The sequence below is a fragment of the Neoarius graeffei genome, chromosome 20 (assembly GCF_027579695.1).
Source record: "Neoarius graeffei isolate fNeoGra1 chromosome 20, fNeoGra1.pri, whole genome shotgun sequence".
Classification (NCBI taxonomy): Eukaryota; Metazoa; Chordata; class Actinopteri; order Siluriformes; family Ariidae; genus Neoarius; species Neoarius graeffei.
The window spans coordinates 43,117,322-43,136,364 of NC_083588.1; the positions used below are offsets into that span (position 1 = coordinate 43,117,322).

The window sequence follows — 19,043 nt, forward strand, 5'->3', positions numbered from 1 at the left end:
AGCAAGCTATACTTCCTGAGGAGGCTGCGGTCCTTTAACATCTGCAGGAAACTCCTGTGGATGTTCTATCAGTCTGTGGTGGCCAGTGTCCTGTTTTACACCGTGGTGTGCTGGGGGGGCAGCACATCCAAGAAGGATACATCCAGGCTGGACAAACTGATCAGGCGGGCCGGCTCTGTGGTCGGCATGAAGCTGGACTCTCTGGTGACGGTGGCAGAGAAGAGGTCTATGGACAAACTATTGAACATCATGGACGATGCCAGTCACCTTCTGCAACCAGAGGAGCCTGTTCAGTGATAGAATGCTCCTTCCCAAATGCAGGACTAACAGACTTAAAAACTCCTTTGTCCCTCACGCCATCAGACTGTACAACTCCTCTCTGGGGGGGAGGAGGGGTAACAGGAGGACAGAGGACGGGAAGGAGCAGTAGCCTAGCCTGACAAAAAGCAATACCAGGCAATGTGCAATATAAAGTGCAATATCTCTCCTGCCCCTCCCCCTTTTTTTCCTCCTCCCCCTTCCTCTCCTCCCCATATCTTATTCTTTTTATATCTGTATATGTAAATACTTTAATTTAATTTATCTAGAAGGTTTTTTTCTCTATTTTCTATTCTCTGTTTATCTGTAATGATGCTGCTGGAATCTTAATTTCCCTGAGGGAACCCGCCCAAAGGGATCAATAAAGTTCTATCTAATCTAATCTAATCTAATCTAATCTAATCTAATCTAATCTAATCTAATCTAATCTAATCTAATCTAATCTAATCTAATCTAATCTAATCTAATCTAATCTAAACTGCAGGGGACCAATTTATTTATAGTTATCATTATAGTTGTAGCTATATGTGGGACCGGGCCTTAAGAAAGAACAGGTGAACACAGGCAGGTAACAAATCAGTGACGGGATCAATGTAGAGATAGGACTAACGGAAAACTAAACCATTAGCATATTAGGGAACTGACAATGTAGATGGGGATTATTTTAAATTTTGTGCTTTGGCAGCTTTTAATTAATCCTTGTTTTTTTCCTTTGTAGTGTTCTTTCTTGCCAAAGTTTTCCATGCACATAGAGACAAAATATGAGGACAACAACGGCAGCAATGACAATGTGAGTAAGTACCAGTGGTGTGTGTGTGTGTGTGTGTGTGTGTGTGTGTGTGTGTGTGTGTGTGTGTGTGTGTGTGTGTGTGCATTTTCAAAATATGATTGATGGATGAATAAATGTGTTTTCGTAGAACTTGCTCAGGGTCTGACAAATTCTCATGATACTTCACTGAATATTTAGTTTCTCCTCAAGTGATTGGTTTTTATCATTTTCTGAGTTTATGAATCTACAGAGCCTAAAGAAAAACTGGTGCTTTCACCACCACCCCTGCCACGTTGTGCTTTAAATTCTTTAATGAAAAGCATGGTAGATAAGTCTTTTATAATGCCATAGATAAGTATTAAAAGTCTTAGCTCATTAAATATTGATGCAAAACGGTCTATTGCTGCTTTTTTTTTTTACTTTATTGTTCAGATCTGTTTGCTCCCACACTATGGAAAATATCAGTTATGAGATATAATAAGGAACACTAAAGGCACAGAATTATTCAGTATTCTATTTTCAGAACTGCGGCTCGTCCAGCGCAGTAACGTATACACTGTATGAGCTGTCTGGCTTGGCTTATTAGACTTTCTGTGCTCATAATAACTCATGTCGAGTTTCTGATTCAAGTCTGCGCCTATGGTGATAATATTAGCTCATCCTTGCGCTTTGTCAGTAAAATAATTATGTCCACAATCTATTTTAAGGCACATATTTTAAACTATAAAGCACAATAACATTGTTATACTGAATACAAGCTGGAAGACCAATTCTGTCAGAGGAATAATGAATCACAGGGTAAGTCACAGTATTCATTATCTTGGCACAACACTCTAACGCAATACCCGAGGATTGACAAGTGCCATCTGACACTTAAAGTAATGAGTTTTGATACTTGATTGATGTTGCGTTAGGAATGATGCCTGATAAATGATCCATAAGGAGAATGTCTGAACAGTGGCACTTGAAGGAGATGATGATAAGGCACGTTGAGCACGTTGAAGCACAGATTTTATGACTAATGGCGAGGAACAAGAACAAAATATGGCTGCTGTACTCCCACCTCTGCTGATGTCATCCATTTTCTACCATCTATTTTGGCAAAAGGAGTGGCTTTCGCAGGGGATTCTGTGAGTTCTGTGGAGTCAAATAGGATGGAAAAGATTTAGTAGGTGCAAAAAGAGAGACGTGAAACAGAAAAGTACAAAACTCCCGTGTTTATAACTTCAAATTCCACACTCGACAACACTCACTGGCCACTTTAATAGGAATACCACTACAGCTGGTCATTAATGCAATTACTGTATCCAATCAGCCAATCATGCAGTAGTAACACCATGCACAAAATCATGTAAATACAAGTCAAAAGCTCCAGTTAATGGAGAACATTCGAAAGGAGAAAAATGTGATTGTGCCAGATGGGCTTTTTTTCTTCTTCTTCTTTGTTTGTTTCTTGTATTTTTTTTTTTATTTCAACATTTTAACTCCTGATGTCTGGGGATTTTCATGTACAACAGTCTCTAGAGTTTACACAGAATGGAGCAAATAACAACAAAAGAAAAATCCAATAGTTCCGTGGGTGGAAATACTTTGTTGAGGAGACAAATCAGTCAGGTTATTATCCTCTTACTTCATTAATCAGCAAGGCACTTCCAACATTTCTCCCCGTGTCTGTGTGAGTTTCCTCCGGGTTCCTTCCACCTCCCAAAAACATGCTGGTAGATGCAGTGTTTATGCTAAATTGCCCCTAGGAGTGAATGAGTGTATGCATGACATATTGCGACAGATAGGTTTCCCATTTTGGCTCTATTCCCACATTGTACTCAGTGTTTTCTTAGGATGGAGATTATAGAGCTTTATTGTCATTCTAGCCATATACAGTGTCTTGCAAAAGTATTCGTCCCCCTTGGTGTTTGTCCTGTTTTGTTGCATTACAAGCTGGAATTAAAATGGATTTTTGGAGGGTATCACCATTTGATTAACACAACATGCCTACCACTTTAAAGGCGCAAATTATTCTTTTATTGTGACACAAACAATAATTAAGATGAAAAAACAGAAATCTGGAGTGTGCATAGGTATTCATCCCCTTTCATATGAAACGTGTGCAATCAAAGTGTCACATGATCTGTCACATGATGTCTGTATAAATCAACCTGTTCTGGAAGGACCCTGACTCTGCAACACTACTAAGCAAGCAACATGAAAACGAAGGAGCCTCCAAACAAGTCAGAGACAAAGTTATGAAGTATAGATCAGGGTTGGGTTATAAAAAATATCCCAAACTTTGAATATCCCACGGAGCACCATTAAATCCATTATATAAAAATGGAAAGAATATGGTGCCACTACAAACCTGACAAGAGAAGGCGGCTCACCAAAACTCACAGACCGGGCAAGGAGGGCATTAATCAGAGATGCAACAAAAATACCAAAGATAACACTGAAGGAGCTGCAAAGATCCACAGCGGAGATGGGAGTATCTGTCCATAGGACCACTTTAAGCCATACACTCCACAGAGTGGGGCTTTATGGAAGAGTGGCCAGAAAAAAAGTCACCGGTTAAGAAAACACATTTGGAGTTTGCCCAACAGCATGTGGCAGACTCCCCAAACACATGGAAGAAGATTCTCTGGTCAAATGAAATTGATCTTTTTGGCCATCATGGGAAATGCCACGTGTGACGCAAACCCAACACCCTGAGAACACCATTCCTACAGTGAAGCATGGTGGTGGCAGCATCATGCTGTGGAGATATTTTTTGTCTGCAGGGACAGGAAAGCTGGCCAGGACTGAAGGAAAGATGGATGGCACTAAATACAGGGCAATTCTGGAGGAAAACCTGTTTGAGTCAGCCAGTGGTTTGAGACTAGGACAAAGGTTCATGTTCAAGCAGGACAATGACCCTAAACATACTGCTAAAGCTACACTGGAGTGGTTTAAAGGGAAACATTTAAATGTCTTGGAATGGCCTAGACAAAGCCCAGACCTCAATCCAATTAAGAATCTGTGGCATAACTTGAAGATTGCTGTCCACCAATGCAACCCATCTAACTTGGAGTTGTAGCAGTTTTGCCTTGAGGAATGGTCAAAAAATCCCAGTGGCTAGATGTGCTAAGCTAATAGAGACATATCCCAAGAGACTTGCAGCTGTAATTGCCGCAAAAGGTGGCTCTACAAAGTATTGACTTTGGGGGATGAATGCACACTCCAGATTTCTGGGGTTTTTTTCATCTTAATTATTATCTGTGTCACAATAAAATAACAATTTTCACCTTTAAAGTTGTAGGCATGTTGTGTAAATCAAATGGTTCTAACCCCCCAAAAATCCATTTTAATTCCAGCTTGTAATGCAACAAAACAGAACAAACACCAAGGGGGATGAAGACTTTTGCAAGACACTGTACATGTAGAATGAAATAGAATTCTTCAAGGCCTTCATGCAATATTACAGAAATAGATGACGATGAATACATCCCATAACATATAGTGCACAATTAGAAAAAAGTGGCAGTGCACGACTGACAGTAAAGAATAAGACAATAAAGGCACCGTGCAGGAGTCTGTTGTAACAGTGTGAGCATACAGTATGTACCATAGCATACGGTAGTGAGTGGATTGGTGTGTCGTGACTCAGCCTCATCATCATAACTATCAGCATTGAAGTGCCTGAGTGTCAGCAATAAAGTGATTATAGTGCTGTAGCTGTATGACAGGTAATCCTGGTGTAGGTGAACAGTGCATTATGGGTGTGTATGTATATATAGATGTTCCCTGCTGTCTTCACTATCCACTGCAGGGTCACGCAGTCTGATGCACTGCAGGTCTCAATGAGTGAATCAACAAATGTAGATATGATCACTGACATAGATAGATCACGCAAATTGATTGTATAAATTGCCTTTAATAGTGATCTTATCCTCTTCAGCATTTTGCTGGCCGTTTACAGATCAGAGGACAAGCTGCAGCAGAGCTCATGCTCGTTTTTCTCCACAAACACTGATTTCTCTGAATCCGGTCAGGCTGCATAACCTTCTCTGTCGCTGCTGAATTTCTGTAGTTGGCAGACACTAAGTAAAAGCCTATGGGTTGTTTTTTTTTAATTAGTTTATTTTTTTTTAATTCTGTTTCAGTGCTGAAGCCACTTTGAAGCTTCTGGGGTTTTTTTTTGGGGGGGGGGGATATATTGTAGGAAACAAAGCTGTAGGCATCTCTGTCCGTTCCATCACAGCTCATAATGGCATCATCATACTTGTTGTTTTCACAGCTAACGGTCCTTCTTTGAACTGTGTTTCTGTTAAAATAGCCTCTCAGTGCTGATGAATCAGGAACACTGGCTGCATATTACTGTGATTGTGAGAGTCAATCTAAAAAATCTACTCCAGTTTTATACTCTCTGTATGATCTGTCATTTTTATAAAAGGTAAGCACAAGAAAGATGAATCAAGGTTAATTAGCAGATTTGAGGTTGATTGTATTTATATCGTCTGACTGTCCACTTCATTTTCTGTCCTCTTTATAGCTATTCTTCCCTTAGTCTATAATTGATACACCTAGATTTCTCTCTTCTTACACTTTTCTTTTCAACAGGTTCGTTCAAATCTTGCTTTGCTCTTTATTACACAATGACCACTTCTTCAGTCAAACATATCCCTTTCCTGATACATCTTATTCGCATAGCTGCCAACATCCAGAGATTGAAATAATTAGTAATATACACGCTGAAGACTTGTAAAAAAAAAAAAAAAGGGGGGGGGGGGGCTGCGATAGTGAGGTGAGAAAGAGAGTGCGGGCAGAGTGGAGCAGTTGGAGAAGGATTTCGGGAGTCATTTGTGATAGGAAAGTCCCAGCAAAAGTGAAAGGTAAGCTGTATAAGACAGTAGTGAGACCAGCTGTGATGTATGGATTGGAGGCTGTACCCTTAACGAAGAGACAGGAGGCAAAGTCGGAGGTGGCGGAGTTGAGAATGTTAAGGTTTGCGATGGGAGGTTGGACAGGATAAGGAACGAGCACATCAGAGGGACAGCACATGTGGAGAGCTTGGGAATTAAGCTAAGAGAGATGAGACAGATGGTATGGGCACATCCTGAGAAGAGATGCAGAGCATGTGGGAAGGAGAATGTTGAGGATGGAGCTGCCAGGCAAACGAAAACGAGGAAAGCCAAAGAGGAGATACATGGATGTGGTGAGAGAGGACATGAAAGTGGCAGGTGTGGTAGAGAAGGATGCGGAAAACAGGGAGCAATGGAGATGAAAGATCCGCTGTGGCGACCCCTAATCAGGAGCAGCCAAAAGAAGAAGAAGAAGATGATGATACAGCCTGAAGGCTTGTGATGAGCACTGGAGGTGCTCAAGGGGGTAAGCACAAGAGGGCGCAACGCCCACTCTCATTGGTGGGGGTCTGGGAGGGCCTCCCACAGAATATTTTGAAAAATAAGACCGTAATTTGTTGCACTTCCTGCATTTTAAAACAAAAATGTTGGGTCTGAGCAGCTTCAGTAAAGTTGAAAAAATCAGGATTTCTGTAGTGTTTAAACAACAGTAACACCATGAAAAGGATGGTATAAAAGAATGATTTGGGGATTTCTCATCTCATCTCATCTCATCTCATTATCTCTAGCCGCTTTATCCTGTTCTACAGGGTCGCAGGCAAGCCGGAGCCTATCCCAGCTGACTACGGTCGAAAGGCGGGGTACACCCTGGACAAGTCGCCAGGTCATCACAGGGCTGACACATAGACACAGACAACCATTCACACTCACATTCACACCTACGGTCAATTTAGAGTCACCAGTTAACCTAACCTGCATGTCTTTGGACTGTGGGGGAAACCGGAGCACCCGGAGGAAACCCACGCGGACACGGGGAGAACATGCAAACTCCGCACAGAAAGGCCCTCGCCGGCCACGGGGCTCGAACCCGGACCTTCTTGCTGTGAGGCGACAGCGCTAACCACTACGCCACCGTGCTGCCCCCATTTTGGGTTTTATTTTTCCAAATTGCTTCTAGAATATCCCCCATAACACAAGTCTGTTTTTTGGTCAACTAAGGGTGATACCGTATAGAACAGACATATTGTCAATATTCAACAACGGTGAACCAAAATTCCACTGGTATGAGAATTGTACAAAGATGCCATAATGGGTTGCAATGTCAAATAGGGCTGTAACGACACACAAACTGTTGATACGATACATACTGTATCTCGATATTTAAGTATAAAAGATATAAAAGAAATATAGAAGACATTTTGACCTGAATATTTTTATTAAGAGTAAAATCAACCCACTTTTCAATTCACAAACTTGATCATGTAATATACGTAATAAGCAACACCTTTGGCACAAACATGGAACTCGTGTACACCTGAAAGTCTGCAGAATTGATATTGATAGGTGATTCTTAATCCTATGACACTTTAGTCACAAAAAATGGAAAATTCCATAAAATTACACTGTGAAGTTGTAAAACAATGCCTTCTTGGTTTGATTTACTCATTTTGTGCAGAATGCACGTTGTTTTTGCACTCAATTTTTTTTACCGCTTCTGATTTCGGAAAAGCAGCACATAACAATGGCCCCACGTGGCTGGCAGTAGCAAGAGGAATGTTGTGTTCAATAAAAAAATGCAGTAAACAAACACTCCGCAAAAATGGTCTCAAAGTCATTATTTGCCACCCAAGAGGTTAATTTGATGGAGTCAATTTTTACAGCATCCAAGTGCATCTTAGATTTTGAATGCACCACTATATCATTCTGCCCTCCATGTACAATAGATATGGCCCACCTACAAACCTTGCAAAACGCATGGTTTGGGCTTTTCGAAGATGCAAGGATAAATAAAAATTCAGAAGTATAACTTGCTGAAAACATTTGCTTTCTTTTTGTTGGCTTGCCTTGTTTCCCACCATCGCTTGGTTCCGCCATTTTCCCATCGTGAACACAACAAGATCTATCGATTATTTTTTTCTACATGATTGACGTCGGGCGGCATGGTGGTGTAGTGGTTAGCGCTGTCACCTCACAGCAAGAAGGTCCGGGTTCGAGCCCCGTGGCCAACAAGGGCCTTTCTGTGCGGAGTTTGCATGTTCTCCCCGTGTCCGCGTGGGTTTCCTCCGGGTGCTCCGGTTTCCCCCACAGTCCAAAGACATGCAGGTTAGGTTAACTGGTGACTCTAAATTGAGCATAGGTGTGAATGTGAGTGTGAATGGTTGTCTGTGTCTATGTGTCAGCCCTGTGATGACCTGGCGACTTGTCCAGGGTGTACCCCGCCTTTCGCCCGTAGTCAGCTGGGATAGGCTCCGGCTTGCCTGCGACCCTGTAGAACAGGATAAAGCGGCTAGAGATAATGAGATGAGATGATTGACGTCACAGGAAATGCAAATGCAAAAGGCATTTGATTGGACAGAATCGCGATACTAATCTGATATGACCTCACTACATATACAATCTTATACTACTTGATAAATTTTCCTGCCGGTCTATTCTTCACGCGTTTGAAGACAGTGCACAGCAAGAATGATGAACTGGTGATTCATAAAAATGTTCCCTGTTATATTTTCATTGCAAATTCATATACATATGAGATAAAATCGTATTTTCGTATTTTATTTGCAAATTCGTAACAAATACGAAAAATTCGGGACAGTTGGCAGCCATGTTTTCCTCTTCCTTAAAGGGGACATGCCATATTATTTTCTATTATTCTCTGTGATGTGTTTGTAAAGTTTGCAGTGTTTTTTTTTTTCTCATGCTATTTTAGCATGGTATGAAAACCCTAATGGCTAAATTAGGCTGATTTTGTGGCTGTGCCTTTAAATATTAAATATGTAAATAGCTTCACTCTGATTGGCAGTAATTTACATCTGTAATTGAGAACCATGTCATCCACACCCATGGAATTAATTAGTGGTGTAAAGTTCCCAAACGAGTTGTTCTTTTTGAATGATTCTTTTTAGTGAGTTGTTTGTACCAGTTCACCAGCACAACTGAGTTGTCCTTTTTTTTTTCTAAGTAAACTGCATTCAGTTGGTTGGACACCTTTGGTATCACGATGTAGTGTGCACAACAGTGGGCAAATAAAAATCAGCAAAGAGCAAGAAAGTGTGGACTAACATGGACTCTTAAGAAAATGCCCGGTTCAGTTTCTCAAACTGTTAAAAAAAAATCAACTCACCAAAATGAATCGAACAGCCCACAAGGAATTGTTTTGCTACGGTCTTCAGGTTGCTGTTTTTATGTTTTTATGATGGTATCCAGATGCTTGTGCCTATCACACACACACACACACACACACACACACACACACACACACACACACACACACACAGAGTGCTGCTTGAAAATTTGTGAACCCTTTAGAATTTTCTAAATTTCTGCATAAATATGACCTAAAACATCATCAGATTTTCACACAAGTCCTAAAAGTAGATAAAGAGAACCCAGTTAAACAAATGAAACAAAAATATTATACTTGATCATTTATTTATTGAGGAAAATGATCCAATATTACATATCTGTGAGTGGCAAAAGTATGTGAACCTTTGCATTCAGTATCTGGTGTGACCCCCTTGTGCAGCAATAACAGCAACTAAACGTTTCCGGTAACTGTTGATCAGTCCTGCACACCGGCTTGGAGGAATTTTAGCCCATTCCTCCGTACAGAACAGCTTCAACTCTGGGATGTTGGTGGGTTTCCTCACATGAACTGCTCGCTTCAGGTCCTTCCACAACATTTCGATTGGATTAAGGTCAGCACTTTGACTTGGCCATTCCAAAACATTAACTTTATTCTTCTTTAACCATTCTTTGGTAGAACAACTTGTGTGCTTAGGATCGTTGTCTTGTTGCATGACCCACCTTCTCTTGAGATTCAGTTCATGGACAGATGTCCTGACATTTTCCTTTAGAATTTGCTGGTATAATTCAGAATTAATTGTTCCATCAATGATGGCAAGCCGTCCTGGCCAAGATGCAGCAAAACAGGCCCAAACCATGATGCTACCACCACCATGTTTCACAGATGGGATAAGGTTCTTATGCTGGAATGCAGTGTTTTCCTTTCTCCAAACATAACGCTTCTCATTGAAACCAAAAAGTTCTATTTTGGTCTAATCCATCCACAAAACATTTTTCCAATAGCCTTCTGGCTTGTCCACATGATCTTTAGCAAACTGCAGACGAGCAGCAATGTTGTTTTTGGAGAGTAGTGGCTTTCTCCTTGCAACCCCGCCATGCACACCATTGTTGTTCAGTGTTCTCCTGATGATGGACTCATGAACATTAATATTAGCCAATGTGAGAGAGGCCTTCAGTTGCTTAGAAGTTACCCTGGGGTCCATTGTGACCTTGCCGACTATTACACACCTTGCTCTTGGAGTGATCTTTGTTGGTCGACCACTCCTGGGGGAGGGTAACAATGGGCTTGAATTTCCTCCATTTGTACACAATCTGTCTGACTCTGGATTGGTGGAGTCCAAATTCTTTAGAGATGGTTATGTAACTTTTCCAGCCTGATGAGCATCAACAACACTTTTTCTGAGGTCCTCAGAAATCTCCTTTGTTCGTGCCATGATACACTTCCACAAACATGTGTTGTGAAGCTCAGACTTTGATAGATCCCTGTTCTTTAAATAAAACTGGGTGCCCACTCACACCTGATTGTCATCCCATTGATTGAAAACACCTGACTCTAATTTCACCTTCAAATTAACTGCTAATCCTAGAGGTTCACATACTTTTGCCACTCACAGGTATGCAATATCGGATCATTTTCCTCAATAAATAAATTATTAAGTATAATATTTTTGTCTCATTTGTTTAACTGGGTTCTCTTTATCTACTTTTAGGACTTGTGTGAAAATCTGATGATGTGTTAGGTCATATTTATTCAGAAATATAGAAAATTCTAAAGGGTTCACAAACTTTCAAGCACCACTGTAAGCTAACAGAACTAGCAACAGTTAACTGCTTGAAGTGGTGAAAAACAAAGAACCTTCAGTATTATTAGTGTTTATGGGAGCTCATTTCAGTGCATCATGGCTAACAAATTTCTCAAAATCACACAACAGGGAGTTGTTTATTACTCCAGTACTATGGTCAATTCAGATAATGTAGCTTAGCAAACTACCTACATGAAACTATATGTTTTTATCTAAATTTAGCATCATGGAAAGAATGTTAACCATAGCTGATCGGGCTTTGACTGGTCATGCAAGCGAACTAAGATTCAGTCCAAACGGAGAAATCTATTACAATATCCAATACAGTAAATTTTGCAAATTTTGAATGTTTACTTATGGTTTGCGGACTGCCGGTCAACTCCAACAGAGTTTGCACAGCTCCGTCTTCTTGATTCAGATTACTATGGGCAGTCATATGTTAATGAGGGGTTGTACCATAAAAAATAAGAGTCGTTTCTACATAAGAAGCATACACTTTCTGTTCTGTTCTCTCCACCTATTTTCTTTCTATGGTCATTACGGAACGGGACGATAACAGTACACTTTCAAAGGCCCACTATGTCCCCAAATCACACGGACATATCTTATTTCATAAACAGCAACAAAAAATCCATGGCAGGTCCCCTTAACATTTTCTCCCTATCTTGCTTGTATCGTTCTTTAATACTTTGTATGTATTTCTCTATGAATCCAATCACTTGCTGTATTGGTTGAGTCTCTAGAGCCTCAAATACTCTCACAGATGCCTGCTGTTAAAAGACAAGAGCAAAGTGCTCCCCGAATGCTTTGATACAGAGGCGTGCTTTGAAACCATTAAAATCTTTATGAGGCTCAGAATACTCTTGAGTCTCAAAGTGAGCAACAGCAGCATGAGCACAACTGCGAGGTCTTGATATTATACAACGGTTGGCTTCTGATAGTCACACTCTCAGTCTCCCATCCGGAAATCCAGAGCGCCTCCTTCTGGTCCAAATAGGAAGTATTCTATGTTGAGCAATGATAAAATAATCTTATTATCGGAATCGGAATCTCAACCTTCTGAGATTTATAATGCTTGACCCATTAGCCTGTCTGATGAAGTTACTGGCCATTATCAAGTATACTATACTTGATATATATAATATTTTAGTAAAAAAAAAAGTAACTTGTTTGTAGTCAATTCCAACGACTATTTCTTATTCGATTATTTTTCAACAAATATAAGATTAGTAAGCCTACTACTGCATCTCAAACAATTAGAATATGGTGGAAAAAGTTCAGTATTTTCCATCAGTTATTTAAAGGTAGACTGCCTTTCAGATTTTTCAAGTTTAGGTCATAAAAAGAATTTTCCTTGACACTCAGTTATTTTTGTTTAGTGGGCCGAAAGCTACTGAATTCGAATCACAGACTTCCAATTTTATTAGTTTTTTTTTTAAATGGAACAATTAATGAATTTAGGTCCACGGGCCCTAAATTCTCCACTATTTTTTCTTGCTTCACCATGATGCAGTACAAGAGACTACATCATGCATCACGTGGTGGGCTTTCCCCGTTCGCGCAAGGCATTGTGGGATACAAATTTGAAACAGGAGAGGAAAATGGAGGACGTGAGTGTGTGAATGAAACGTGAAAGACCGACTACAGTAACAGAAAGCAAGATGAAAAGGCGTTATGTTGCGAAGGAAAGGAAACGCAGGACCCAACTAATAAATATTGTGATCAACTGTTCGTTTAGCGACAGAGTGATGTAACTGTCAGTGCACAGTCAAAGGTAAGCGTGCGCATGCGCACACTGGACTTCCTCTGTCTGCTGACTGCACGAAGCAAGCGATTTCATGCACATTATTTGCTAGGGAATTGCCTCAAATTAAATAACTTCCCAGCCACAGAATGGCCTGGTTTTTTAGATATTACAGAAATAAACATATATCCCAATCGAAAGGCCGTCCACTTTTAAGAAAGTGAAAATTGAATATATTCTGGACTCATTTCACGTAAACTAAAATGTTTCAAGCATTTTTCTATTTTAATTTTGATAATTATGGCCTACAGTGCAAAAAATAATAAAAAAAATCTCAAAATATGAGAATATTTCATTTCAAGTTAGAGTAAAACAGCATAAATACTGTGTATCTCTCTGTCTAGTTCAGTACACACAACCACAATCATGGGGAAGACTGCTGACTTGACAGTTGTCCAGAAGACAATCACTGACACCATCTACAAGGAGGGTAAGCCACAGAAGGTCATTGCTGAAAAGGCTGGCTGGAAAAGGTGCACAAGTAGCAGGGATGACCGCAGCCTTGAGAGGATTGTCAAGAAAAGTCGATCAAAGAACTTGGGAGAGCTTCACAATGAGTGGACTGAGGCTGGTGTCGGTGCATCAAGAGCCACCACACAGAGACGTCTTCAGAAAAGGCGCTACAACTGTCGCATTCCTAATATCAAGCCACTCCTGAATCAGAGACAACGTTAGAAGCCTCTTACCTTGGCTAAGGAGAGAAAGAACTTGACTGTTGCTCAGTGGTCCAAAGTCCTCTTTTCAGATGAAAGTAAATTTTGCATTTCATTTGAAAATCAAGGTCCGAAAGTCTGGAGGAAGAGTGGAGAGGCACAGAACCCAAGGTGTTTGAAGTCCAATGTGAAGTTTCAGTAGCCTGTGATGATTTGGGGTGCCATGTTATCTGCTGGTGTTGGTCCACTGTGTTTTTATCAAGCCCAAAGTCAACGCAGCTGTCTACCAGGAGATTTTAGGGCGCTTCATGCTTCCATCTGCTGACAAGCTTTATGGGGATGCTGATTTCCTTTTCCAGTGGAACTTAGCACCTGCCCACAGTGCCAAAACTACTACCAAATGGTTTGTTGACCATGATATTGCTGTGCTTGATTGGCCAGCCAACTCACCTGACCTGAGCACCATAGAGAATTGATGGAGTACTGTCAAGAGGAAGATGAAAAACACCCAACCCAAAAATACAGACGAGTTGAAGGCTGCTATCAAAGCAACCTGGGTTTCAGTAAGACCTCAGCAGTGCCCCAGGCTGATCGCCTCCATGCCACACTGCACTGATGCAGTAATTTGTGGTAAAGGCGCCCCAACCAAGTATTGAGTGTATAAATGAATATACTTTTCAGAAATTGGACATTTCTGTATTGCAAATCCTTTTTTTGATTGATCTTAGGAAATATGTTTAATTTGAGATACTGTATTTCTGATTTTCATGAGCTATAAGCCATAATCATCAAAATTTAAAAAAGGCTTGAAATATTTCACTTTACATGTAATGAATGTGGAATATATGAAAGTTTACCTTTTTGAATTAAATTATCAAAAAAAATTTAACTTTTCACAATATTCTAATTGTTTGAGATGCATTCGTATTTACTGATATTTTTACTCATTTGAAGCTTGAAATTGTCTTTTTATTCTGGCAGATAATTTTGCCTGTTCAAAGATTTTTGCTTATTTAATGTTATTTGCCAATGAAATTAGACCATTTTAAGTTTTGGATAAGTAAATACGGCTAGAAATAGAAATAATGGTGTCGTATTTGTCATATAATAATCTCATAATGAGAAATATTAGATAACATTTTCTTCATTCAGTATATCAATTTTTGCAATATAGAGTGTCATTATGTCACCTGATCTTATCTACATCATGTCTGTAGGGTTAAAGATCAGGAGAAGATAACCAAATACTCATCTGTCCTGAAATTATAGATGCAGGGGAGCTGATTTTGTGTCAGAGTGACAGGATACACTAGTACGTGCCGACTTGCAGCCCATGACATGAGTTCTTGCGATATTACAAGTATCATGGGGCACAAGAAACTAAGTGTGTGACCAAGTTTTCAAAAATCTGATTAGGTATTGTTCCTCCTTATCAGGAAAAAAAAAATGTGGATATGCACCAGGCAGAAACGTGGAAATGGGCAAAGAGCTGATAATAATATAGACATGATATAGTAATTGCACACTCAGACAATGGCAAGACTTTGCAAAGATTAGTCTAACAGAGACTAATGTTCTAATGTTCGGCACACAGATGGTCCCTGATACAGTGAATTAAATATAATAATGCCTGGGGATTGTCAGTTCAAGCAACAGAGAGGTTTGGGGAAGAAAGATTTAAGGACCGTCAACAGATTTTGTGGTGTTTGGTTTGTCTTTTCTGAAAGTTGTCAATAAAAGACATTTTAAGAAAGGAGTTTCAGAAAGGACATCATTTTTGAAAGGTTTATGTTTTAAATGATAGGGAACATTGCCTTCTTTTTTTTTGCCCTCACACTTGCACTTCTCTTTCTTCTCTAGATCTTTGATGAGCCCAGAGATGAGGACATTGAGGTGTGTTTCGTTGATATTGCGTATGATGAAATTCCAGAGCGCTACTACAAAGAATCTGAGGTAAGAGAAAGACAAGAAAAGGAAATGCATCACTGATGTTACTGATGTTATAGGAAAATAATCCATGATGTGGTGGTGTGATGTTACCACACAGCAGATTTTATTATTCCTTATACCCAAGTGTTTTGCCTACGATTACAATTTTTAATTTGTTAAGGAACAACACGTCATGCTTTTAATCATTTGTAGTTGCATTTAATTTTATGGAGCATCCATGAGTCAAGTGAGTCATTGTTCTCACTTGTTATTATAGCAGCTGTAAACAGTCATTCTCTCACCAGTCTTTCTTTTGAAGTAAAGAGACAAAAAACAGAGCTTGTGCTCTTACAGAGAAAACCAGAAAGTACAAGCTCCTCTGTCCTGAAGACCCTCTCATGGCGGAAAACTGACAGACTATTAATAAGCACTGACACCTGAGACGCCTTCCATAAATGTTCGATAAATGTCTCCTAATAGAAAACTGCATCATATCAACAAGTATTGTTTAGATTTGGGTTTAGATTATGTGATGTCTGCCATACACCAAGTCCCTGTGAATTACATCAGGAACTGCATGGGGAAGCCATGGCCTAAAGGTTAGAGAAGCAGCTTTGGGACCAAAAGGTTGATGGTTTGAGTCCCTAGACTAGCAGGAATGGCTGAAGTGCCCTTGAGCAAGGAACCTAACCTCCAACTACTCCCCAGGCTGCCCACTGCTGTGGGTATGTCAGGGTCCTATTGTACGTTGCTTTAGATAAGAGCATCTGCTAAATGCCTGTAATGTAATTGCTATAGAAATGATGACATATTAGAATGAGCATTTTCATATAAACCTCATCTCATCTCATTATCTCTAGCTGCTTTATCCTGTTCTACAGGGTCTCAGGCAAGCTGGAGCCTATCCCAGCTGACTACGGGCGAGAGGCGGGGTCCACCCTGGTCATCGCAGGGCTGGCACATAGACACAGACAACCATTCACACTCACATTCACACCTACGGTCAATTTAGAGTCACCAGTTAACCTAACCTGCATGTCTTTGGACTGTGGGGGAAACCGGAGCACCCGGAGGAAACCCACGCGGACACGGGGAGAACATGCAAACTCTGCACAGAAAGGCCTTCGCCGGCCACGGGGCTCGAACCCGGACCTTCTTGCTGTGAGGCGACAGCGCTAACCACTACACCACCGTGCCGCCTGAAATTGAAATTAAAATGGAAAATAATGATGCATTAATAATCTTTAACCTCGACTGTATGCGACAGAATACAACAGCACATTATTTGATGTTTAACCTCATATTTTTTTTTCCAAAATACACACATTTCAATTTTGATTCTTGCAGCACATTTCAAAAAAGTTGGGATGGTAAAGCATTTACCACTTTATAATGTTGCCATTCCTTCTCACAACACTGAAAGGATATTTAGGGACTGAAGACACCAAGTGATGAAGCGATATAGGTGTTATTTTGTCCCATTCTTCAGGCAAACAGGTCTTAAGATGTGTAACAGTATGGGGTCATCATTGTCATATTTTTTTGTTTCAAAATTTGCCACACATTTCTGTTGGGGACAGAGGGGACAGGCACCCTCTTCTTCCACGGCCATGCCTTTGTAATGTGTGCAGAATGTGATTTTCCATTTCCATCCCTAGCTGAATATGTTGCTCCAAAAGCTCAGTGTACTTTTCTGCATTAAATGCTGCCATCACAGAAGTGTAAGTTACCTTTGCCAAGGGCACTGACACAACCCCATACCATGACAGACCCTGGGACTTTTGAACTTGTAGCTGATAACAGTCTGGATGGTCCTTTTCATCTTTGGTCCAGACCACAGGGTGTCCATTTCTTACAAAAAAGACCTGGAATAGTGATTCATATAACCACAATACTCGTTTCCACTGTGTGATGGTCCATCCCAGATGCCTCTGAGCCCAGAGAAGTCAATGGTGCTTCTGGACACAGTTAACGTAAGGCTTCCTTTTTGCACAGTAAAGTTTTAACTGGCATTTGTGGATGTAACTCTGTATTGTAGTGCTTGACAAAGGTTTGCTAAAGTAATTCTGAGGCCATTTGATTATATCAGCTATAGATGAATGACGGTTCTTGATGCAGTGCTGTCTGAGGGATCAGAGATCACGGGTGTTCAGCTTAGGCTTGCGCCCTTGCCCTTAACACACCGATATTCCTCCAGATTTCTATAATTATTTCATGATATTATGCACCGTAGAGGGTGAAATATCCAAATCCTTTCATATCTTTCTTTGAGGAACATTGTTTTTAAACATTTCAATAATTTTCTCACTCATTTGTTGCCAAACTGGAGATCCTCGGTCCATCTTTCCTCAAAAACTAGGCCTTTCCTGGATACTGATTTTATACCAAATCATGATTACAATCACCTGTTGATGTCACCTATTTCAAATCACATCGTTATTTCATTGTTTAACGTCATTACTAGCTCTAAATTGGCCCCATCCCAACTTTTTTTGAATGTGTTGTGGGCCTGAAATGCAGGAATGGATGTATATTAACAAATGAAATGAAGTTGACCAGACAAAACATGAAATATCTTGGGTTCATACTGTCCACGATGAAATACAAGTCAAAGTACATTTAGAAATTACTGCTTTTTTATTTGCATTTTCCATACCACCCCGTCTGCTAAATGCCTGTAATGTAATGTAATCCCAACTTTTTCTGATTTGGGGTTGTATTAGAGTGCTGCTGTCATTTCAGAGTTGGCCTAGTGGTTAGTGTCTCCTCCTCTCGATCAGGAGATCGTGAGTTCTACTCGCAGTCAGGTCATACCAAAGACCATCATAAAAATGATACCTACTGCCGTCTAGCAAGGCACGCTGCAATACAGGTATGAGTGGGAAGTCAAACTCTCGTGGTCACCAGAGGACCAGCCCCCACTGTAACCCTAGCTATGTAATAGGTGAAAGCCTGAGGGCTACAGAAACGGAGATCGGCGCTGCCTAATATGCCATATGGTGCGGGAATGGATTGTCATTTCAGACTGTGGTCAGTGGAAAATGTTGGAGTCTGTCAGTGTTTTTCAGTGCATTATAACAGTAGGCATATCAGACGCTCGCTGGCCATGCTGTGAAAATTGTGCATGCAGACGCTCATCAAAGTTTCCAAATCTGCCATTGCTTAACTCTTGAATATTTTCTGTCTTGAATACTACTGTATCATTAAAAAGCTTATAATCTCTGGTCTCCAAAGCAATTTATCTCATTAAAGCCTCGGTCACAACCGGCCGTACATGCTCCTACGGCCGGTCTACGTGCAAAAAACGCAAGAAACGCACGGAGGGCGCAGGTGTGATGTGCTGATTTTCGAGCCGTAGACTGGCCGCAGACCGGCCGCAGAGGTTCTTTGTCATGTCAAACAAACTCTATGGGCGCTTACATTTTTTTCAGGTTGCAAGACAAACTTACGGCCAACGTGCGTCTTTCTCCACGAACAAAAAAAACGCAGCGATTTGGGAAACGCCAAAAATCGCACGGCCAAAAAATCGTACGTCCGGTTGTGACCTAGGCTTAAGATCTGTTCAGTACTTTGGGAGTAACAGCAGGTTGAAGTTGGTACAACAGAGTAAAAACTCTGATTGCGGGACGT

The 19,043-nt window shown here is 40.6% G+C and overlaps 1 protein-coding gene across 1 annotated transcript in view; it reads left to right on the forward strand.

The window, feature by feature from the left end:
• The window catches only part of pitpnc1a (phosphatidylinositol transfer protein cytoplasmic 1a), a 196,248-nt gene that overhangs the window by 160,939 nt on the left and 16,266 nt on the right, over positions 1-19,043 (forward strand). Inside the window, exons 6-7 of the mRNA XM_060902622.1 lie at positions 1,037-1,108; positions 15,345-15,437. Coding sequence (XP_060758605.1) covers positions 1,037-1,108; positions 15,345-15,437 — 165 coding nt within the window. The remainder of the gene's footprint in view (positions 1-1,036; positions 1,109-15,344; positions 15,438-19,043) is intronic.